The sequence below is a fragment of the Bufo bufo genome, chromosome 1, assembly GCF_905171765.1.
Source record: "Bufo bufo chromosome 1, aBufBuf1.1, whole genome shotgun sequence".
NCBI lineage: Eukaryota > Metazoa > Chordata > Amphibia > Anura > Bufonidae > Bufo > Bufo bufo.
Window position 1 is genome coordinate 790,274,506 of NC_053389.1, and position 24,741 is coordinate 790,299,246.

At 45.3% G+C, this 24,741-nt stretch overlaps 1 protein-coding gene across 1 annotated transcript; it reads left to right on the top strand.

The window, feature by feature from the left end:
• Nucleotides 1-3,213: 3,213 nt before the first annotated feature.
• On the top strand, nucleotides 3,214-22,716 carry LDLR (low density lipoprotein receptor). Its single transcript, XM_040414971.1, has 18 exons — nucleotides 3,214-3,435; nucleotides 10,950-11,072; nucleotides 11,165-11,287; nucleotides 11,407-11,784; nucleotides 13,038-13,160; nucleotides 13,268-13,390; nucleotides 13,481-13,600; nucleotides 13,735-13,860; nucleotides 14,504-14,675; nucleotides 14,779-15,006; nucleotides 15,227-15,345; nucleotides 15,539-15,678; nucleotides 15,867-16,008; nucleotides 16,403-16,546; nucleotides 17,892-18,143; nucleotides 18,247-18,327; nucleotides 19,068-19,228; nucleotides 20,242-22,716. Exons 1-18 carry the CDS (start codon nucleotides 3,366-3,368, stop codon nucleotides 20,275-20,277), a joined length of 2,661 nt encoding a protein of 886 aa, XP_040270905.1. The 5' UTR covers nucleotides 3,214-3,365; the 3' UTR covers nucleotides 20,278-22,716.
• Nucleotides 22,717-24,741: the final 2,025 nt, after the last annotated feature.

Here is a 24,741-nt window from a genome sequence, read left to right on the forward strand (position 1 = left end):
CTGTGGGAATCTGGATTCCTGCTTGGCCAACAAAATCAGGAATCGCAGGCTCAAAATGCTCTGTGGTACACCATGCAAGTTCACCGGTAGGGGGCTCCGGTGGACTTAACTGGTGGGACGGAAAACTAGCACGAGCCCCAGAGCTTCTCGAACTAGTGTGGGCCACAGGGTCCCTAGCATGGCGGTCCCATTGCTCCGCCGCCTTGGGGGCTCATCATCGCTAGATAATGAGGAGGACGTGGATGACAAAAGGAAAGTGGGGTCATCCTCGTCCTCACTGGGGCTATCGGAGTCGGAGGCAAGCTGGGCGTATGCCTCCTAGGCCGAGAACATCCTGGAGTGTGTGTATGCGTGTGTGGAAATCTTTATTTAGTGTGTTTGTGGACTTTTCCCTAAAGCTAACAGGAAAAAAAAAAATAGGCCAAAAAAATGTCTAACTCGCTGATCAGCCGTCCGAAGCTGATCAGCGGTGGCGTGTGCGATGCGCTAACAGTGGCAGGACGCTAAGAGTGCCGGCCACAGTCAGCGAACGCAGAAAAAAATAAACTGTGTGTGTGTGGGGATGGGGGGGGGCAAGCTGCAGCACCCCTGGGGGGTCTAGGGTCACACAGCTGTGCTGTGGACCCCAGACACCCGATTAGGGTGATGCAACAGTTAAAACTTTTTTTTTTTCCCCACTAAACTTTGCCTGAATATCCCTGCCTAACCTAACCCGTCCCTAACCTTTCTGTGCCAGATGGCACTGTGGAGAGTCAGAAGGGGGTGCTGGGCACAGATGGGGGTGCTGGCTCTGGAGATCCGATTGCAGGCTCCTCTCTCCTCGGCTCCCGGACACAGAAAGGAGGAGGAGAGCTGCAATAATTTGAACCTCCCGCCCACCCTGCAGCCAATCAGAAACGATGCTGAGAGGTGATGTCACCATCACCTCTCAGGATCGCAGGATGGTGATTGGTGGTGTATTATCACACCACTGATCACCATCCTGTTCCGGTTTATCGGGTCCCCAGAGACCCGAATAACCCGGAAACGCAGCAAACCGCAGGTCTGAATTGACCAGCGGTTTGCCGCGATCGCCGATAGGGTGTGGTCACAGGGACCCCCCCGCGCATTGTCCCAGTGTGCCTGCTGATTGATTTCAGCAGGCACGCCGCGCGGAGGTGATCAGAACTACACATGACGTACCGGTATGTCACGTGTCCTTAAGTACCGGGACATCATGATGTACCAGAACGTCATGTGTCCCCAAGAGGTTAAAGGGCATCTGTCAGCAGCTTTGTCCCTATGACACTGGCATCTGTGTTGGTCCCATGTTCATATGTGTCTGCATTGCTGAGAAAAATTATATTTTAATATATGCAAATGAGCATCTTAGAGCAATGTGGGTGTTGCTGTTACCCTTAGAGCAGGGGTAGGCAACCTCCGGCACTCCAGCTGTTGAGAAACTACCACTCCCAGCATGCATACTTGTTCTGCTCTTCTAAGAACTCACATCGAAATGCATGGAGCATGCTGGGAATTGTAGTTTCACAACAGCTGGAGTGCCGAAGGTTGCTGATCCCTGCCTTAGAGGCTCGGCTCTCTCTGCAACTTCTGCACCCTCTGTGCTTTGACAGGGCCAGATGTGGTGATTTCCCTGTCAATCAAAGTGCAGAGGGTGCGGCAGTTGCAGAGAGAGAGCAGAGCCTCTAGGTGTAATGGTAACGCCCCCATTGCTCTAAGGCCTCTTTCACACTTGCGTTGTCCGGATCCGTCGTGTACTTCATTTGCCGGAAGTGCCCGCCGGATCCGTAACACCGCAAGTGAACTGAAAGCATTTGAAGACGGATCCGTCTTCAAAATGCGTTCAGTGTTACTATGGCACCCAGGACGCTATTAAAGTCCTGGTTGCCATAGTAGTAGTGGGGAGCGGGGGAGCAGTATACTTACCGTCCGTGCGGCTCCCGGGGCGCTCCAGAATGACGTGATCCATGCGAGCACGTCATCCATGCGCGTGGGGCGCCCTGACGTCACTCTGAAGCGCCCCGGGAGCCGCACGGACGGTAAGTATACTGCTCCCCACTACACTTTACCATGGCAAACAGGACTTTAGCGTCCTGGCAGCCATGGTAACCATTCAGAAAAAGCTAAACGTTGGATCCGGTAATGCGCCGAAACGACGTTTAGCTTAAAGCCGGATCCGGATTAATGCCTTTCAATTGGCATTATTTCCGATCCGGCCTTGCGGCAAGTGTTCAGGATTTTTGACCGGAGCAAAAAGCGAGGCATGCTGCGGTATTTTCTCCGGCCAAAAAACTTTCCGTTCCAGAACTGAAGACATCCTGATGCATCCTGAACGGATTTCTCTCCATTCAGAATGCATGGGGATAATCCTGATCAGGATTCTTCCGGCATAGAGCCCCGACGACGGAACTCTATGCCGGAACAGAACAACGAAAGTGTGAAAGAGCCCTAAGAGGCTTTTTTGTATATAGTAAATAATGATTTTTCTCAGCAATTCAGTCACATACAGTATGAACATGGGACCAACACAGATGCCTTCACCTGCCAAGTGCACATGTAACAGGTCAGCCAGTGTCATAGGTACAAAACTGCTGCCAGATGCCCTTTAACTTTTTTCTGTATGGGCACACAGGGTCCGTGCCATAAAAGCAGCATCCATCATCGCATGTCAATTAGTGGCCTTATTAAAGTAAATGGAGAACCAAACTAACTCTATCTATAATACAGATATGAAAAACCATCCGATCCGCATCCATATTGCCATATTGTTAGTGGGTCGGTACAAAAGAGGATTTTTTTTTATTTATGATTTATTGGAATCTGTGCAGGAAAACTGGGTGTAATACAGACGTGCTTACAGAACTCCATACGGATGGAAATCAGAGGCTTCTGCTTAGGTCGGTGTGAATTAGACCTTATGACAAGGATCAAGGGAGCTCTGCAGGGACAGACACATGGGGGCACGGTCAGATAAGATATACAGGCTTTATTTGGGTTCCCTGTCACAAGCTCAATGTGTATGAAGGCATTTGAAGCATGCAAGTGGGTGTGCCAGTGGTACCTATAGGAGATGAGTCAGCCCCCGGGTGTGCCAGAGCCAGGCCTCTCTATGTCACATCGTGTGTTGGAAGCCCCACCTCGTGGGCATGTACTAACCATCTTTTGAAAATCACACCACTCTTAGTCCCTGCCCCCTGCTAGAGTATATGGGAGGAAAGAAAAAAAAAAGGGTAATTAATTGAAATTCACTCGGAGCTGCCTCGCACATTTTACAATTTGCACCAGAGGTGTGTGCATCCGCCAACCCCGGTCCTGGCACCGCAATACAGACCTGTAAGAAGGGCTGCCACATCTTATTCCACAGAATGGGACCTTCCAGGATCTCCGAGATCTCCTTACTGCTGCTGCTGATCCATCTGACATCTGCAATCCCAGGTAGGTACCGAATGCCATATATATATATATATATACTTACCTATCAGTGCATGCTTCCTAATGTGTTATTATACATGCTTATAATGTGGTGTATTACTAGAGCAATTACTAGATAGGTAGAGGGACTACAAGTCTCAGCAAGTCAGACTGCCATTATAAACAGGGAGGGACTACAAGTCTCAGCAAGTCAGACTGCCATTATAAACAGGGAGGGACTACAAGACTCAGCAAGTCAGACTGCCATTATAAACAGGGAGGGACTACAAGTCTCGGCAAGTCAGACTGCCATTATAAACTGAGAGGGACTACAAGTCTCAGCAAGTCAGACTGCCATTATAAACAGGGAGGGACTACAAGTCTCAGCAAGTCAGACTGCCATTATAAACAGGGAGGGACTACAAGACTCAGCAAGTCAGACTGCCATTATAAACTGAGAGGGACTACAAGTCTCAGCAAGTCAGACTGCCATTATAAACAGAGAGGGACTACAAGACTCAGCAAGTCAGACTGCCATTACCTAAGTTATAATACAGGAGAGAAGGACTACAAGTCTCAGCAAGTCAGGCCAGCACTCATAGCTATAGAATGAGCTGCTTTTTGCATTTCCCTCACTGGTCTCTTCACAGGAGGCCATTACTGGGGAACCAAGTGGTGGGGGGAGCATTTTTACCTCAGATAACCGCTATACGTTAAGGGGGGGGGGGGGGGGGGGCGCCTGAGGTAACGGTTTCCCGTGGCAACGCAATAAATAACGTGGGTGTCATTGTGGCTGTTGCTAGCTGACTCTCCTTTCGATACAGGTCAAATGGTGGCGCTAGAATTACCGATAATTAGCAGGCAGCCGATAATTAGCAACGGGGACACAACCGGCTTTTTTACCTCACACACTCACGAAGGCTGCGCCACTCCGAGGCCACGCCTACGTCATGAATGGGCCGCCGCTATCGCGTCTTCTGATTGGGCGACGTAAAATCTGCCGATCGCGAGCCCCCGCCCTCGGAGCCAATAGAAAACACAAAGAGGGCGGGGTTTGAGATGGGCGGTTAAATGTGGAGTCCTCTCCTTCTAGGATGATTTTTTTTTATTAATTTTGTTTCCCGCCCATTTCGCGTGACGGGAGTGAGTGAGAGTGCGTCACTACTCCTTCGTGTGTAAGGATGTGGCGAGGGTGTGGTGGTTCCCCCCTCCTCCACACTCTCGCTGCTCGAGATAAGAGCTGGTCACAAAGTCATGGCCCCTTGGTCCTGTTATGTGTATGTTTCCATAGTTTGCTTCTTGGGAGGTGGAGAGCTGAGGTGAAATTGAAGCCTCCACCTGCTGGTTCCGTAATAAAGTTTGATGGCTACTTTCTCACTTGCGTCAGGCCGTTCCGTCGCTGGAGTCGGCAATCCGGACGCAAACGGATGGCATTTGTCAGACAGATCTGGATGAGGACCCGTCTGACAAATGCATTGAAATACCGGATCCGTCTCTCCGCTGTCCTCCGGAAAAACGGATCAGGTATTTGTTTTTTTCGCAGATTTTAAAGGTCTGCGCATTTGCAGAACGGATCCGGCATTAATACATTTCAATGGAAATTATAGGAATTTCGGCAAGTGTTGAGGATTTTTGGCCGGAGAGATAAATGCAGCATGCCAAAAAAACGTAAGAGGGACTGAACTTAAGGCACCCTGAGCGGATTACTCTCCATTCAGAATGGATGGCGATAAAACTGATCAGTTCTTTTCCGATATTGAGCCCCTAGGACGGAACTCTATGCCGGAAAATAAAAAAACGCTAGTGTGAAAGTACCCTTATAATATAGGCAGCGTTAAAATATATCTCACTATTATGGCGCTGGGCCTTAAAGGTGTGTACGGTGCAAGAAATGGGCAACGATCGGAGTTCTATTCAAGGCGTCCAGACTGTTGGTTTGTTTAGACTGAAAACCAGTCGTCTGGCACATAAAAGGGTCTGTAATCTGCAGAAAAATCCTTTAATTTTGTAAGGATCTTTGCATCATGTCTCTGCTCTGGGTAATAAAAGGGTAACCCTTGGATCTCCATATGACTTTTAAATGGACAGTCCCTTTAAATCCATGCTTGAATGGCAGTATTTTGGCTTCTATCGATCCCTTTTCGTCATCAACTGAGCTTCTTTTTGATCTTTTTCTACTCTGGTCTTATCGCAGCCGTCCACGTTGCTACAGCCTTCTCTACGCCAGGCTGTCAGCACTAACGTCTCAAGGAGCCACACCCTAAGGTGCCAAAGCTTCTGTTTAACCCCGACCAAGGCTATAACATACTCCGTCTATGTTCAAAACTTCAGACCTAAACAGGCCAAAAGCCGCACGTTACGGCCACGTCGTCCCAGCCCGTGATCACTGGCAATGCGTTTGCCCGATAAGATGTCATATGCTATTATACAGTATTGGAAGGTTTGTCTTACAGTTCTAGTTATCATATATCTGGAATATTATATGTAGGGAGCATCAAAATGGGAAATTGCCCTACCTCCTGGAGGTTGAGGAAGGACCTTGAGGAGCCACCTTAATTGTCCTCTCCACTAGCAGTGTGTTTACCCGATGCCTTGAAGATAGGATATGCTATAATACAGTACTGGAAAGTTCTTCTTACAATTATAGTTATCATATACCAGGAATATTATAGGTAGGGAGTGGTAGTTCCCCACTACTTGAAAAAGGTCCCCGAGAAGGAACCAGAATTTACCGTTGACCTCTTCACTGCCCAGAACCTGCGCTTTACACTTTCACTATCCTAGACCACCAGGGATGTTAAAATTATGAGGAAACTAAAAAATAATAATAAGGTGGTCCCAAGATTGTTGCCCACAACCTATTTTTAGGAATTTCTTGTCACGGAGGTTTTAGAATGACTAAGGCGGATGTTTATACAAGGTTCCCCCTGTGACTGTTGTCATGAGGGAAGGAACCATGGGCGGCCATGTATAGGGTGTGGCTGTTTCTTTGGAGCTATTTGCACCATCTTTCTGCTCTGAATGATACAAAATGGGCTAAGGTGCAATACCACAAACAGCCCATGAATTGGGGTACAGTGAAGTGGTGACTTTGGGCACGACATGTGTCACCCACCCAAGTATGGGAAAGGACGATATCTGCACACCCTTAGTGGTGGGTGCTCGTAGAAGACGGTATGTCAGTCTATTTCAAAGGAGTAATCCGCGGCACACCGGAAATTCTTTTTATGTCATGCTTTAAGGGTACTTTCCCACTTGCGTCAAAGTTTTCCGGTATTGAGTTCTGTTCTAGGGGCTCAATACCGTTGAAAAAACTGATCAGTTTTATCCTAATGAATTCTGAATGGAGAGCAATCCATCCGTTCAGGATGCATCAGGATGTTTTTTAGTTCAGTCTTTTTACGGTATTTGGACGGAGAAAAAACCGCAGCAACAATCCTGAACACTTGGCAGAATTTTTTTCCATTGGAATGTATTAGTGCCGGATCCGGCATTAAAATTGCCGCATTGACGGATCCGGTCTTCCGAACTGCGCACATGCAGACAAAAATTAATACCGGATCCGTCTTTCCGCCGGATCCGGTATTGCAATGCATTTGTGAGATGGATCCGTCTACAAATGGTTTCCGTTTGCATACAGATTGCCGGATGCGGCAGGCAGTTCCGGCGACGGAACCAAGTGTGAAAGTACCCTAATACATAATGTGCAGTTTTACATCATTGTACATTCTCGGGATGGAACACAAAATGATGTAAAACTGCACATTATGTATTAATGCATCACATAAAAAGACACACCCAAGTACAGCAGGGCAGCCATGGAAATTAATAGGGTCACAGCGCAACTCACACGTTTGGGCGACCCAAGAATCGCCAGAAATCCCAGCAATGTTTGACTTTTTTTTTTATTATTCTTGGTTTGTGGTCGTGGCAAAAGTGAGAGTTGTGTTACGACCACATTCATTTCTATGGCTACACTGCAACTTGGACTCGCCATATGTGTCGTGCCCAAACTCGCCGTGTAGTCATACCCCGTAGCAACTTGGACTCGCCATATGTGTCGTGCCCAAACTCGCCGTGTAGTCATACCCCAAGTATAGCGCTTTTTTTCTCTCAAAACAGCCACATGTTTATAATCTACCGTCACCCCTTTAACACCATACACTCTGTTAGCGGTTGCTGAAAGGGACAACCCCTTTACATGTTACATATTAGAACGTTTGGAATTTTAGATTAATTTGCATTGGGAAGTAGAAAAACGTTTACTAGAGGTAATGACTGCAGATTTTTTTTATTCTTCTCACGTTATTGAGTAACCTTAAAGGACACGCGTGTGAGTCACGTCACATTATATTAGACTGCGTTAGATAAAGCGGTACGAAGAAAAGCAATTTGTCGCAATTACAATGCACGTGCCTATGTGATATACAACCTTATCATATACAGCAGAGGTGAAGAGGACATAGTCATTGTAGACACTCGAAAGGGAATCTGATCAAGTGAACAGTCTTAAAGGGACAGTAAATGTGTAGTCTGTCTTCTCTGATTGCCACCTAGTGCTATCTGTTATCAGCTACTTCAGACTAGGTAGAGGCGGACTGTAGTTCTTCATTGGGATGACTGTCTTCTCTGCTTCTCACCTAGTGCTATCTGTTATCAGCTACTTCAGACTAGGTAGGGGCGGACTGTAGTTCTTCATTGGGGTGACTGTCTTCTCTGTCACCTAGTACTATCTGTTATCAGCTACTTCAGACTAGGTAGGGGCGGACTGTAGTTCTTCACTGGGATGACGGGAAGTCAAGAAAATTCCACCTATTTTGTAAGTTTCCCAAATCTGATCACCCCATCATTTAGAAGTTAAATGACACAGACTTGGTGCCGTAATTAACCTTTTGTGGCCTGACACCTAGATGAAGTAATATTGTAAAACCCTGACCTTCACAATAAATGTTGTAATAGATATGTACCATATAATCTATATACAGGCTGCATCAAACGTCCAGTATAATATCTTTTTAGGGTACGGCTACATGGCGATTTTGGACATAATACGCGTCGCACACGACTTGCACATTTACCATGACCCCAGAATGTTGGATCTTATTTGGCGATACAGAATACATTTGCGCTGGGCTCTTCATTTCTAATATCTTCCCCAGATAAGCTTTAGAAGTGCTGGATAAAGTTCACGTGTGGGCGTTCGCCGCCCTCTGTTAATGTTTAAGCTTGAATTCTATTCGTGTCCCACTTGGTTATAATTGTAGGAGACACACGAAATGTGACACGGGGCCGTCATCTCGTGCTCTTTAGCGGCATGGCCCAGAATAAAATCCCATAGGTTGTCAGGCTTTAAAGGAAATCGTCTTGCAATACGTTTTATCTGAAGGAACACAGCCGCGATGTGAAGAATAAATCTCGTGATGGGTCTTGAGCTTTTCATTTTCACGGCCACATCCTCATGAACATAAGGCGATTGCATTCTTCAGATATCTGTGGTTTGGGAAGCCCTGCCCTGCAATATGCTGTATTGGGAACCTCTGTAGCAGCCCCCATATCTGCCATGCAACATGGGCAGTAAAGAAGATTTTACTGGACCATACCAACCCAACATGGAGGTGTGCTGGCGAGTGAACCAACAATAAGGGGGGGGGGGGGGGGGGTTCCGATTTTTTTTTTTTTTCTTAAGCCCTCCTCCGCTCATTGTATTTCCACGATACATTATGTGTATACTGAATACACCCAGGCGCGAGACCACTCCCGATCTTGCATAACAGGGCAGCTTTAGGATGTTCTAACTTGTTTTAGGGTGTAATGAAAAGAGGGTGCCACGACAAAGTCGAGGAGATCTTGGCGCACGTTCAGGATCGTATATTTCTCCCTCCCACGTGAAAATGCCTTCGTTCCTCTGAGAGACTGGAATAGACGGGGCTGACTTTATGCTGGTGGTATGCGAAAGCTTTAGCCGCTCCAATGTGAAATGAATCCGCGCTCCTCTCCCTGCCGGGAAGTCTTCACCAGATGGAAACTGCAGGCTAATATAGTAACACGCTCTCCTCAAAGTGGAGCTCTGCTTTGAGGTCCCTTTAAATATGGTATTGAGGAATTGCATTATGAGCGATCTCCATCATTACAGACATTTGAGGCTGTCAAATTCTCCTCCAGGGAGGGAAGGGGCTAATGACGGATCTGCCACCAACATTACACCTGCCTCTTCTGGATACCTACGTTCCCTCTCCTGAGGTGGTTTCCAGGTCCTTCCCGTATGATCCTGCAGTCAGTCTGTGTCAGGTGCATTCCCTTATGTCAAATCAAATCGCAGAGGCCCCGGGCATTGGAGTAACAGCTTCTATATGTATATATTTAGCACGCTGACTTGCTAGCTGTCATGTGCTAGACCTTCAGGCATGTACTTTTTCTTTTCACAGTCCCTCGGTTTTAGTCAGTGCTTGATCCACGACTGGATCTGTTTACTGTAAATCCCTCTAATCCAGCATTCGATAGACTGGACACTCTAGATCAGGCATGCTCAACCTGCGGCCCTTCAGCTGTTGCAAAACTACAACTCTCAGCATGCTGGAACAGCCTACAGCAGGGCATGGTGGGAGTTGTAGTTTTAGGTTGAGCATGCCTGCTCTAGATCATGATTATAGCCAATTATACAACTAGCTTTATGTTGCTTGGTGCCCTGTGCAGTACCTTTTGATGTAACATATAGGGGACCATTTGCCATTTTTTTTTATGCCATTCTTAAAGGAGTTGTTCACCCCTGCGGGCCTTTCAGGCAGACCCCCCCTTCCCAAGCACGGCCGGACCTGCCTAGGGAATCATACTCACCTGATCCTTGCTGCTGGGTTCCCTTCTCCTGGTTTGGCACGGGTCACGTGGACTCCAATGACTGGCTGCAGCGGTGACGTGTCTCCCATGCATCACATGAGCCACCTACGGCCACTCTGAGGGAGTCTGCCAGAGAGACCCCCGACAGGGCTGAGCAACCCCTTTGTTCACTCCTCTGTTGGCATCAGATGCATCACAATTATTAAGAGGTACAACTGTGCAGATCCCTTTGCCAGAACTGATATCTATACCAGCAAGGGTGTATAATCTATGTCAGCATCTACTCCTGGCATAGATTATAGTAACTGTGCCAGGCACGCTATGCCCTGCCCTGCACTGCCCACTCCCTCCTACACCCATTTTTAAAAAAAAGTGGTGATCAAGGTGCAAAACCACACAAAAAAGTTATAACATTTTGCATATGCCATACCTTGAGACTTTTTAATGCCAGATACTGAGGTTGATAAGCCTCAACACCCAAATAATACAATCGTAGAGTGCTCAAATACCATTGCTATAAGTTTCCAAAGTAACATGAAAATGGTGATAAATTTAATTTTTATTTTAGGCTGGTTTTATATATTTTAAACCTTCAATAATCCAGAACTTTAGATCATTTGTAATCCATTTTTGCTGGATCTAATGATCATTTAGGCTATTGGTATCATAAATTCATTATATTACATTTTGTTTCTCTCACCTAGCGACCACTAAGTGTGACAGAAACGAGTTCCAATGTGACGATGGGAAATGTATCCCATACAAGTGGGTCTGCGATGGCAGTGAAGAGTGCAGGGATGGGTCTGACGAGTTTCCCGAGACCTGCCGTAAGTACCAGCGCTACGTAAAATATACAGCGTAGAACCATGAAATTTGCCATGTGGTACTTAATATGTTCTTGTGTTTTTTCCCCCATCAGGGCATAAAACATGCAGTCCTGACCAGTTTAGCTGTGGTGATAGGTCAAACCGATGTATCCCCAAGTCATGGCAGTGTGATGACCAAGAAGACTGTGAAAATGGCTCCGATGAGAAGGATTGTGGTAGGTGACGTGTTCCGGCTGCCCTGTTCAGCTGACCTAAACCTTGTCTTCAATGGAAACTATTATGAGCTTCACCATATCTAGTTTATGTCTAATTGGGCCTCGTTCTATCTTTACAGCTCGCAAGCCCTGTGCCTCTGATGATCAGTTCCAGTGCCGCAGTGGAATGTGCATCTCTCTGGAATACCAATGTGACGGTGACCACGACTGCGATGACGGCAGCGATGAAGACACTTGCCCTCCTCCCACTTGTAATCCAGCCTTTTTTCAATGCAAAAACTCAACCCTCTGCATCCCCAAACTATGGACATGTGATGGGGATCCTGACTGTGAAGACGGCTCCGACGAGGAGAGCTGTGAAGGAAAGGAGCCGATCAAGACGGACAAACCCTGCTCCTCTTTGGAGTTCCACTGTGGGAGCGGCGAGTGTGTGCATATGAGTTGGAAGTGTGACGGACAGTTTGACTGCAAGGACAAATCTGATGAAAAGGACTGTGGTACGTACCTAGGCAGGACATATAATGAGCTATACCTGCTTTTCACAGGAGCTCCATACAGTATTAGAATGTATTGGCTCCGATGAGCCAAAGTTATTGCTTCGCGAGACTTCACCTAATAACTTCATAAATTAATTTGTACTGTAAAAAACTATTTCCAAATGGTACCTTGGAACCGAACCTGAGTTCAGGAAATGTTTTTTTACAGTACAAATTAATTTATGAAATTATTATGCAAAGTCAATAACTTAGGCTCATCTGAGCCAATACATTCTAATACTGTACAAAGCTCCTGCTCCGTACAGTATTAGAACAAAGTTTTATGCAAATCGACTTTGGATGCTTCATCCGAAGTCAATTCGCTCATCCCTGTTGATGACCAGTGTTTCGGCCCTAATTGACCAGGCACCTCTTAGGGATTTACCGGGGGTTTTTATAGATCCAGTTTCTTTGCTGTTTTGCTCTTTAGTAGCTTTAACATCAAGCTGTTAAAGAGCAGAATAATGCAGTGGTTTAGAGGTTTCCCTGTTTAAATTTGCAAATAAACTATTTAATAAAATATATACTATAAATTATTTTACAACATAAACTATCGTTTTGATACATATATGTATATTTTTGGTGAATAAGGCACTATGGTCCAGATTTACTAATCCTGTAGATGACGTAAGCTTATACAGGCCGTCTAGACCTGGACCAGACTTATCACGGGGCTCAGGCCGGATGATGAATCTGGTGCAGGGACAGACACTTTTCTTTGACTATTCGTTGGTTTATCGTACTTTTTACACCAGAATTGTGGCACAAAATGGCCCATCTTAGGCCCCGTCCCCCCCCGTCTAGCGAAGCTTAGACCTTTTTCAGCTGAGACCTGACCCCTTGTCGAGCATGTTGGAAGAAAGTATAACAACCCTGGATGCGCCAAATTGTACCAATTTGTTCCATTTCTTAGAAAGCTTTTTTTAGACAGGCACATTAGTAAATCTGGGCCTAAGTATGCCCCACAATGGAAGACTGAGGCGGCTCTCTGTTTGCACCTGACCTGCTCCTGCTAGACTGGAGCTTTTGAGCAGCAACGTCTTTTGACTTGGGACCTGCACTGCACACTGTTATAAGACAATGGACAGTCCATAAGGGGTTAAACCAGCTACTTATGCAAACATATAGACCGTAAATGGTTCAGCTGCGAGTCCCGCAGCTCCTGCCTGAAGATCGCACAATAGACTTCATTTTAATTTGTACTTAAATTGCAGAAAAACCAACCTGCAGCCCAGATCAGTTCCAGTGTAACAACGGGAAATGCATCCATGGCAGCCGGCAGTGTGACCGACAATACGACTGTGAAGATCTAAGCGATGAAATGGGCTGTGTAAACGGTGAGCATCATAACCTGACGACATGTCGTAGGGTCTACAACCATGACAAAGGGCAGCCTCCAAAGGTTCCTCAGAAACGTTAAATATCTTTCATTTTCTCAAATCAGCCACGAGGTGTGAGGGCCCCGACAAGTTCAAGTGTTCAAGTGGAGAATGCATCAGTATGGACCAAGTGTGTAACGTTGCCAAAGACTGTAGAGACTGGTCAGATGAACCACTTAAGGAGTGTGGTAAGTATAAAAACCCCAGGAACATCTGCCTGTCATCAACTGCAAGGTTTCTGTAGATGCTTACAATATGTGCTATCTCCTATTTAACAGCCCTGAATGAATGCCTGGAAAAAAATGGTGGCTGCTCCCATATCTGCAATGACCTCAAGATTGGATACGAGTGTTTATGCCCGGAGGGATATCGCCTAGTTAATGGAAGGAAATGTAAAGGTAAATTGGTGTCTAAAGTCTGCTTTGGTTTTAATGGCCCCATTATCACAGGCCTAGTGCAATGTCATCTTCACTCAGGTTATGCTTTATAAGGTACAAAGAATTTATATAGGTCTCAATCTTCATCCCTTCAGATATTGACGAATGTCTGCGACCTGATACCTGCGGCCAAATCTGCACTAACTTGGAAGGAAGCTACAAGTGTGAATGCTATGATGGCTACCAAATTGATCCAAAAACAGGGTCCTGCAAGAGCACTGGTGAGTACAATGTCGGGTCCTGCAAGAGCATTGGTGAGGCACCCCATCTATTAAAGGGAACCTGTCCCCTGGATTTTGTGTATAGAGCTGAGGACATGGGCTGCTAGATGGCCGCTAGCACATCCGCAATACCCAGTCCCCATAGCTCTGTGTGCTTTTATTTTGTAAAAAAAAAACAATTTGATACATATGCAAATTAACTTGAGATGGGTCCTTTCTCTGACTCATCTCAGGGACAGGACTCCTCTCAGTTTATTTTGCATATGTATCAAATCTGTTTTTTATGCACAATAAAAGCACACAGAGCTATGGGGACTGGGTATTGCGGATGTGCTAGCGGCCATCTAGCAGCCCATGTCCTCAGCTCTATACACAAAATCCCGGTGACCGGTTCCCTTTAAGCCTATATGCCCTAGAAAGGAGTTGTGGTAAACCAGCCAGCAAACAGCGGCGCTTATCGGCTATTTTCATTGCTGTCCATGGGAGCTACAGAAACGGCATTGCATTGCTGCAAGCAACGGCGCTCTCCACTGTTTCCCGGCTGGCTGGTGGTCAGGAATGTGTCTCATCCCGCCTTAGTAAGGGCAAGATAGGACAACCCTCTTAATGAGACATCCATTTAACTTATGTTTCCTTTCCACAGGAACGGTGGCTTACCTCTTCTTCACCAACCGTCACGAGGTGAGGAAGATGACGCTGGACAGGAGCGAGTACACAAGTTTCATTCCAAGTCTTAAGAATGTCGTGGCATTAGATATGGAGATAGCAAGCAATAAAATCTACTGGTCGGATTTATCCCAGAAGAAAATTTACAGGTAATGAGAGTGACTTGTCCCTTGTGTGTGTCTCCGTATTTGCCATTGGCTTTACATTTGGAAATTCTCATGAAGTAACCTTTTTATTCATATATCCCTACAGTGCTTTAATGGACAAGGCCCATAACTTTTCCCACCACGAGACTGTAATCAGCAATGAAATTGTATCTCCAGACGGTATTGCAGTAGATTGGGTCCATGCCAACCTATACTGGACAGACTCTTACATTGGCACCATCTCTGTGGCCAATACTGCCGGGTCCAAGCGAAAAACACTCTTCAGCCAAGGTCTGGCTAAGCCACGAGATATAGTGGTGGATCCTACAAAAGGGTAAGGAACATCTGTCTTCTCTGTCCACATGATGTACCATCTCCAGCTCCTAGATTAGATGGCTCTCCAGCTGTTGCAAAACGACATCTTCCAGCATGCCCTGACAGCATGCTGGGAGTTATAGTTTTGCAACAGTGAAAAGCCTCAGGATGGAGATCATCGGCGTTTTCATTTATGACTTCCTTACCCAAATTTAATCTCCCCTTCTTTACTTTTTTAGGTTTATGTACTGGACCGACTGGGGTGCCCCTGCCAAGATTGAGAAGGGTGGTTTGAATGGAGTAGACAGACAAACTCTGGTCGACAGTGATATTGAATGGCCTAATGGAATCACACTGGGTGAGTAATGGAAGACCACAGCGAAGGGGGTGGGGCATGACACTAGGTTTTTCTTTCAATAGATTTATCATATAACGCCCCCTCAGGAAGGCAGTGGTTGAATTTTGCTCGGAGTGTTCTTCTGATTCAGATGTAACCTCTATAGGACATTATTGAGAATTCTGTCTCTTACATGTTGTGTATTCACCTTCAGACCTGACCCATCAGAGACTGTACTGGGTGGATTCCAAGTTGCACACTTTGTCCAGCATTGACGTTACTGGAGACAATAGAAGGAAGGTCATTGTCGATGAGCATTCCTTATCTCACCCATTCGGCCTCACCATCTTTGAGGTAAGTTTTTTTCTATATATTTTTGCCATAGACATTACAGCTCTCTTCAAGAAGTCAGTTCTGCCAAGTATTTCCCCTCAGTGTGTTCTCTCTTATACGTAGTGAGCTTACAATGCTCGAACCAGCTCTAATCTTATTAGTTGTTCCTCTTCTAACCTTCTTTAACCTTTTTATTTTTCATTTTGAAGGATCTGGTCTTCTGGACGGATATTGACAATGAAGCTATATTCAGCGCTAACAGGCTGACCGGGGAACAAATCACGAAAGTTGCAGAAGATCTGTTATCGCCAGAAGACATCGTCTTGTATCACAATAGAGGACAGCCTAAAGGTAGGTAGCCTGGGGTCCTTGCAGAGGAAGCAGTAAGGATTGGGCATTGTCTTCATAACATCTTTCTCAGCTTATTATACGGCTAGGGCCCCCGATCATGCACTGCGATCTCCAATGCCTGGTACAGTTATCAGTTCAGCCATTGGAATCCAGCGACACATGAGATTGGGAGAGAGCTGCAGCAACCACGGCACAGTCTATAGAGCTGTTCCTGCTGTGGCCCCTGCAGGAGTGCCAAGAGTCAGACCTCCTCACCAGTCTGATATAGATGACCTGTCCTAAGTGTCCTGGAAAACCTCTTTAATATATTTATTTCTAAAACATAAAGTTATATAGCTATATTAATGTATGATTTTTTTAGCATCACTTATTTTGACATCTTTATTCATTTTAGCTGAAAACTGGTGCCAGTCTGAAAATGGAGGATGTGAATACCTGTGTCTGCCGGCCCCACAAATCACTGCAGGTTCCCCCAAGTTTACTTGTGTGTGTCCTGATGGAGAACACCTGGGTACAGACGGCAAGAGCTGTGTAAAAGGTGAGCTCGCTACCTTCAGACAGTGCCTGCTATTGCTGTAGTGTCATTTTTATACTATTTTGTTAGTGTTTTATATGATATCCCCTTTTGTGCCTAGTACAGAACTGATATGCTTTATTTTGCATCGTCCAGGGCCTGAGGGGACAGTGATTTTTCTTTTTTTTTTCTTTGGTGTCTTGTGTCATGGCACCCGCCTTAAGCCTGCATTAGACAGACTGTAACACAGTATACCGTATTTTTCGCTTTTTTATTTTGAGGAGGAAAATAAGAAAAAAAATATTTTAACCCAAAAGGTGTGCTTTTGGGGGGTTTTGAACTAATGGTGGTCTGTGGATGACACTATTATGGGGGATCTGTGGATGACACTGTTATGGGGGGATCTGTGGCTGATGCATTGTTATGGGGGATCTGTGGATCACCCACTGATATGGGGAGATCTGTGGATGATGCATTGTTATAGGGGATTCTGTGGATTACACTATTATGGGGGATCTGTGGATGACACACTGTTATGGGGGGATCTGTGGATGATGCATTGTTATGGGGGATTCTGTGGATGACACTATTATGGGGGATCTGTGGATGACACTGTTATGGGGGAATCTGTGGATGACGCACTGTTATTGGGGGGATCTGTGGATGACACTATTATGGGGGAATCTGTGGATGACACACTGCTATGGAGGATCTGTGATTGACACACATATAGCATCTTATGCTTGGTCCCCTCATGGCCCTATGTGTTACAGTATTATGTTATTAATGTGTCCCTGTGTGAATAGTGACCCCATTACACCAGACCCCACTCACAGCAGTCTTTACATGTAAAGTCTGTTTATTTAATGCTCAAGCAGTGGATCTGGTTTGTTAAACTAGCGTAATAGTCTGTAGTAGTACTCACTATCATAGCGGCGGGCAGGCCGGCAGCATAACGTCACTCGCTCAGTCACGCTCCTGCTCCGCCAGCTTCATTAATGAAGTGGGAGGAGCATGACCGAGTGAGTGACGTTACGCTGCCAGCCTGCCCGCCACTTTGAAAGTGAGTACTACTACAGACTATTACGCTAGTTTAACAAACCAGAACCACTGCTTGAACATTAAATAAACCGTGACTGCACCAGGCCCAGCCGCGAGTGCAACAGCAGTTGCCAGCCTCCAGCCCCTCCTCACACCTCCGTGATAGAGGTTTACTCTGACTGATACATCGCAGGCCGCGCTGTGCAGGAAAGAAGTGTGTCTTATAAAGTCAAAAATACGGTATCTCTTTTAACTGAAATGTTTTAATAACCTGAAAACTGTAATAAAAGGCTGCATTGTCTAACAAATGTCTTTTTCATCTCTACAGGACCAACATCTACAGCCGCATTTGTCAGCTTGACTCCTGTCACAACAACAGCAACTCCCAAGAGCACGACTTTAGCAAAACTGATCACCAGCGCACCTAGGAGGCCTTCTACTGCTAAGCCCCATCAGCCTACAACAAGGCCATCAACCACTGTTACAACAACCACTAGTCAGCCAAGCACAACACAAAGCACCAAAAGAAACCTAGATCTCTCTACGGCAGGGATTACGAGCTCCACAGAATCACATCAAGGTACAACTTCCAATATGTAAAAATGGATGCATGTTCACAATTGAAGCGTGGGAGGTACTAAATTGACTTTTTTACTGAATTTATGTGATGGCTTTGTTGACAGGAGTGAATAATGGTGATGTAAAGATGGAGACTTCAGAATCTCATTCTCATTCTAGTGTCCTCTACGCTGTGATACCTGTTGGTGAGTTCAGCTTTTCACCTTCCCCCCCAAACAGCGCCCCTCCTCTCCATGGGGCTGTGCCTTGTATTGCATAACTCCATTCATTTCAATAGGGTTTAGCCACAATCCCAGACACAACCAATAGGGAAATGCAGAGCCTTTTTATTCTATTCTCACACTATACACTTAAAATGTGCATAGACCTTTTTTTTTTTTTTAAAGGATAACTGTCATGTTTTCATCAAAAAAAATCTATTTTAGCATATGTTACTGCTGCAGGAGCATTATGCATAAAGCAATATTTAGTTTCTTCACATACCACTGTTTTCCCTTAGTTACGGCTGTTTAAACATTTACAATATAAGAACCTTCTCAAGATGGCTCCTCTGCCAGTTCTCTGAGGCCAAAACTGCTTTCCCTCAGTTCCCATACACACTTGCTGTAGCCAGCAGCTCCCTGCCAGCCAATCAGATTGGATTACTGAGAGACACGCCTCCTCACTCTGAAGCCTAATGCAGGCATGCAGTGTGAAGGACCGCCCCTCCGTCTTCCTAGCCGGAGACAGATGAGCCATAGCAACGGTCTTTTAAGGGAGCGGTGGAAAGGGACAGAGGACATTAATGAAAGATCTTTTGGCAATCATTGACAGACTAACTCAGGTATACATGCCTAGCTGTAATAAACTAGCAAATAAAAAAATATGACTGTTAATCCTTTAAGGAACAATCTTATAGCGTTGCCTTTTTCTTTCTCTCTTCCAGTTATACTCTGCTTGCTTTCATTCGGAGGCTTTCTCTTGTGGAGAAAGTGGAGATTGAAAAACACCAATACTATTCACTTTGAGAATCCTGTATACCAGAAAACAACAGAAGAAGATGAGATTCACATATGTCGGAGTCAGGATGGATACACCTATCCTTCAGTAAGTATTTAAGATGCAATGGCCCAAAATTTCTACCATTTTGGAAAACTGCTTGTGTCTCACGTCAGACAACCCCTTTAATATTAAAGCAACAGTGGCAATCAGCTGGTCACCGCTGGATACTGAGACCTGCAACAAACAGCTGATTTTCCAAGCTGTCCTCTGCTGCAGCCATTATGGTGGAAATGTAGTGTTGCGTACGGTCATTTAAATGTATGCGCAAGTACTTAAATGTTCTGCCAGACCAGGTCTGTCCATCTAAGATCCACTGCTTCATAATTGCTTTTTCTTCTGGTTTATACAGCACGATCCCAAGCTGGTGACCCCCCCTCTATTTCCTAGTAGGGCATATGAAAAAGGGTTATTGAGATGAGTCGACCCCTTTGAATAGCTATAAAGTGACTTAAAGGGGTTGTCTCACTTCAGCAAGTGGCATTTATTATGTAGAGAAAGTTAACACAAGGCACTTACTAATGTATTGTTATTATCCATATTGCTTCCTTTGCTGGCCAGATTCCATGGTTACGACCACCCTGCTGCAATCCATCAGTGGTGGTCGTGCTTGCACACTATAGGTAAAAGCACTAGCCCATATACGTTCCCATGGTCCCTGCCACCAGAGAGGCCGGTGCTTTTTTTCTATAATGTGCAACTAGGACCACCACTGATGGATTGCAGGGTGGTCGTAACCATTGAAACGAGCGGTGCATAATGTGATGGGAAAAGGAAGCAATATGGACAATAACAATACATTAGTAAGTGCCTTGTATTGACTTTCTCTACATGATGCTGAAATGAGACAACCCCTTTTAGCTTTGGCTCATCTATGGTACCTCAGACCACCTCCAGTCAGATTTGTACTCCTGTGGTCTGTGCATGCTTGGATCGTGTAACTGCCCTGTTTTGGTTGTGGTCAGTTATACTGTCAGAAACGTATATGTCAGATGTTTCACCTTGTTACTTGCTTCACATGGCTCATCACTAAACCCTGATCCACGTTCCTATCTTCACAGAGGCAGATGTTGAGCTCCGAAGACGACATTGCTTGAAACCCTAACCAAATGTGCCTATCACCAAACTCTGCTGCTCAAAAATATCAGGGGCAATGACTGCTAAACCCAAAAATGTATCCGTCCAGACAGCGATACCGTCCGTCCAGCACAGTCTGGAGTTCTTGAGATTATTTTTTTACTTTTTCTGTCCACGTTTTTTTTTTTTTTTTTTTTTTTTTTTCTTCTCACTAACCACTGAACATAGGGCCCAGAGACTGCGGTTACTATATTTTTATGGGAATTATTTATGAAGATACCTGTGTTCTTGAAGTTGTGCCATTGTCTCCTCCCTCGCGCCTCTAGACTATCTGCAATGCAAGATCCGCTTCTCCTAAATGAAGGACTATACTGATGAGGTCTGTGAAGGGTGGGAAGAGACTGGAGAAATCTGAGCACTGGGGGGACTATGAAGGACTGAATGTGAGGATCCTGCTGGTGTTTACTTTATGTTTTGCTTTAAAAGCACAAAATCGTTCTAAAAAAAAAAAAACACTAAAAGAGTCAAACATTGAACTGGAGAGTAATGAGGAGAGGCCTGTAAAGGAACAGTGGATGTATCCTCAGGGCATCAGACATGTTTACTGCCTTGAGGTTAACCTCGGGGTTGGGAGCACCCCCGTTTTTTTTTATAGGTGCTGTGCCCTCCCGAGCTACAATGTAGCAAGCCACTAAAGGCCACGAATCACCCACAAGTGCCTAATCGACTACCACCATTTGCTTTCGATCCTCTGTTTCTCTGAAAGCTCGTCCTCTTTGTCTCAAGTGTTTTGTACATTGTTTTGTTTTTTCTCCTCTTCAGGAGCTTGTCGTCACTTTTTATTTGAACAGATTGGTGGCTTTTTGCCTGCCTGTATCCGACAGGGTATGATGGCGGAGAACAAGGTTTTGACGTATGGAATCTGGGAAGTTTGGCTGTTTCTTAAGCTTTAATTCTTCTTGCAAAGTTACAATGATAAAAACAGTTTTCAGTGGTGCTACCCGCAGTGGGAGAAGGCGAGGAGCCTGTTTTCTTACCACGCTGCCTTAATTTGCAACTGCTACTTGAAATCTCAACTTTTGGCTGCATGAGAGCTAAGCCGGGCGTAGATTTTTTTTTTATAACTGTTGACCTAAATACGGCGAGGATGGCCACCGTGGGTGATAAGCAGATGCCAAACATTTGTGGCGACACTTATCCTGGGATTAACAATGGAATCAAATAGAGATTGGGTCAATTTATCTGTCCACATGTAACAAAAAAGCTGCAGATTTGCCTCCAGATTTTTGAATGGAAAATCCACGGCATAAGGGCTCATGCACACGACGGTCCTCAAAAAAAAAAAAAAACGGATGACGTCCGTATTGCATCATGTAACAATAGCTGTCTTTGCCTGCAAAATGGACAAGAATAGGACATGTTCTGTCTTTTTGCGGAATGGACACGGAATGCACACCGAGTCATTTCCATTTTTTGTGGCCCTATTGAAATGAATGGTTCCGCAGGACAAAACGGACAAAAAATTTGTTCGTGTGCATGAGCCCTAATGCTGTAGCAAATCTTCAGCATGTCAATTTTCCCTGCAGCCACGAATCCGCTGTGCAAAACGTGGATTTTGCCACCGATTTTGGACCCTCTTTTACCTGCAATTCCCTTGGTATTGATGTGAGTGGCCCTTTACTATAAACTAAGCTGCAGAATGTTGTTTTTGTTGCCATTGGCAGTTATTGAAGATCTACACCCCGCTTTACTCTCCACCACTAAATAGCGCCTTATCGTGATCCTCGTCTCTCCTTTTGCCGTGTAGAAATTAGCCAATCCTTTAATGCAGTATTGAAATCAAAACCCCTTTCCCCCTGCCTGAACCTGTGAAGAGATTCGCTCTGCTTTTGGCTTTATTTTTCTGTGAAGGGTGTAAATATCTCTGTACAGTTGTTTTTGCACATATTTGCTGTATATACATGTACTTTGTTGTATTGTGTATGGGGTAAAAAAAAGTTTAATATATAATTTATTTATTTGTAAATTGTCTGCATTTTGCATTTTTATTCTTAAATTTGGATGTAAAACTGATGCAATCCTGGAGTAATCAGGACCAAGTGATGGTTTCCTATTGTCGATGGATTATAGGTCAAATTTAAAGGGGAACTCCATCCAAAATTAATAGAGGATATACAGTATGTTGTGTGGATCCCATTAGGTTACAATAAACAAGCAAAAAATTCCTTTGTATAATTTACACAGGTAGAGAAGCCTAAACTGAAAGCAGGGATCCGATTGGATGCTGCACTGCGCACACGACTAGTACAATTATTCTAGCATTAGTTTTGGATGGAGTTAGGCTACTTTCACACTGGCGTTTTGGCTTTCCGTTTGTGAGATCCGTCATGGGCTCTCAGAAGCGGTCCAAAACGGATCAGTTTTGCTCTAATGCATTCTGAATGGAGAAGGATCCGCTCAGAATGCCTCAGTTTGCCTCCGTTCCGTCTCCATTCCGCTCTGGAGGCGGAAACAAAAACACTGCTTGCAGCGTTTTGCTGTGCGCCTGACGAAGCGGAGCCAAACGGATCCGTCCTGACACACAATGTAAGTCAATGGGGACGGATCTGTTTTTTCTGGCACAATAGAAAACGGGTCCGTCCCCCATTGACTTTCAATGGCGTTCAAGACGGATCCGTCATGGCTATAGAAGACATAATACAAGCGGATCCGTTCATGACGGATGCATGCGGTTGTATTATTGTAACAGAAGCATTTTTGCAGATCCATGACAGATCCGCAAAAAACGCTAGTGTGAAAGTAGCCTTACTTTAAGGAACGCACCTGGCAAAACCGATACACTGTGTGATGCCTATTGCAGGGTCTGAGGGGGCGGAGCATGGCCAGAATTCAATGAGAGATTGACTGTGTCATGCACCGCCCACCCTGTGTATGACTTTTGCCAGGTATGACTTTAAAAGCCATATTTGATGTGAATTTTGTTATACCTCTTCTCAACACCCAATATATGCAATCAGAGGTTCTATAAATGGTTATCATTTTACAACGCCATACATTCGGCAGTCTTAAATGCTAGAAAAAAGGTTACTGTTAAGAAACGTTCTAATAAAAAATACCTTTATAAATATTCTCTTGTGTAAGCGCGTATTCTGTCTCCGAAAAAGTCACAAATGAGAGGGTGCAACAGTCCTCATCATTCTGCTTGCATTCGCCATCTTTTCACAATTTAGAGAGAAACTCCAGCAGACGTATGTAATCATTCCGACTGCACATGCATAAGCGTTCCCACCTTGCCCTTACTTTACCCACATTACAATGTGCAGCGACCCCGGAAAGGAAAGCAGCATGGCAGGAGTGGTAGCGGTTATGATGGTTGTGGTTGTGCTCAAAGTTCACATTGCCGATCCTCACCCTGGCATTCCCTAAAGCCATGCGGTGATCGGAGGACGCACCCTTTCTTCCCTCTGGGCACACCCTGGTGTTGGGACGTCTGCCTGATGGTAGTTGAGGTCCTGTTGGTGTTTTTAGTTCGGCGTCTAAAGTTCGGCTTCGGGTTATCAAAGAATCCCGATATGGATTCTAAATTCCGTTATGGTCCGTGGTAGCGGAATCCATAACGCGATTCTTCGATAACCCGAACTTTAGACGCCGAACTTAAAACACAAGTTCGCTCAACACTACATGCAGACAATGATCAGGCTCGTGGGTGGCAATAAATAGTCTCTTTTACTAGGTGGGTGATGAGAGTTGTATAAAAGTAGCAGCAAAATGATAGTTTAGGAGTATCTTACAGAGCAGCGATTTCCAAAATGGCTACATACGGGCAACATGATGATGGAGGTAGTTATTCTTCCAGTCTCTCTATCCTCTTTCCAGCCAATCATAGGCATGCAGGTTAATGTAACTCTTACTGCAGTTACTGAACTGATGGGTGCAAATTAAAGGGGGATGATTTAAAATGGCCAGCAACAACCTGTCCTAGAATGTGAGTAGGACTTGCTGCCTCCACTTGCAGAACCACCTGGGAGGGGGGGGGCAAGCCTTACTATACACTGCGTGCGGGCACTTTCATATACTATAGATTGGTGAGGATGCTCAGCCATAATGACATATCATAGGCAGAATTGCATTGTTACCTTCTATTGTAGAGCAGTGTAGTGAGGACCTGCCCCCTCACCCTCCAAGGCAGCTCTAAGAGTGGAGGCAACCAGTTCTACTCTCGTTCTAGGTCAGGTTGCTGGCAACCATTTTAAATCATTCCTGTGAACCCCTTTAAGACACGAGTGGCCAATCCATATCAGAGGGTGGCAGGTGGTTGAGCAATGAATGCCTCCAACAGTAGTAAGGTCCCTCACCATAAACATTCTGTACCTCACTGCCGTTATCTCGCACGGCCTTGCAGGTTTTAGACCTTCTGAAGATGTCCTTTGGTGTTTGAGCTGTTCCTTGACTAGTCTCAGAGATAGCAGTTCTATGGAACTTGA

What these genes read in the sequence shown, in the direction of transcription:
- LDLR (XM_040414971.1), top strand. Translation starts at nt 3,366, where the DNA reads ATGGGACCTTCCAGGATCTCCGAGATCTCCTTACTGCTGCTGCTGATC. An exon ending in TCGGCCTCACCATCTTTGAG is followed by an intron (nt 15,679 to 15,866) that starts GTAAGTTTTTTT and finishes TTCATTTTGAAG; the next exon opens with GATCTGGTCTTCTGGACGGA. An exon ending in CTCCACAGAATCACATCAAG is followed by an intron (nt 18,144 to 18,246) that starts GTACAACTTCCA and finishes CTTTGTTGACAG; the next exon opens with GAGTGAATAATGGTGATGTA.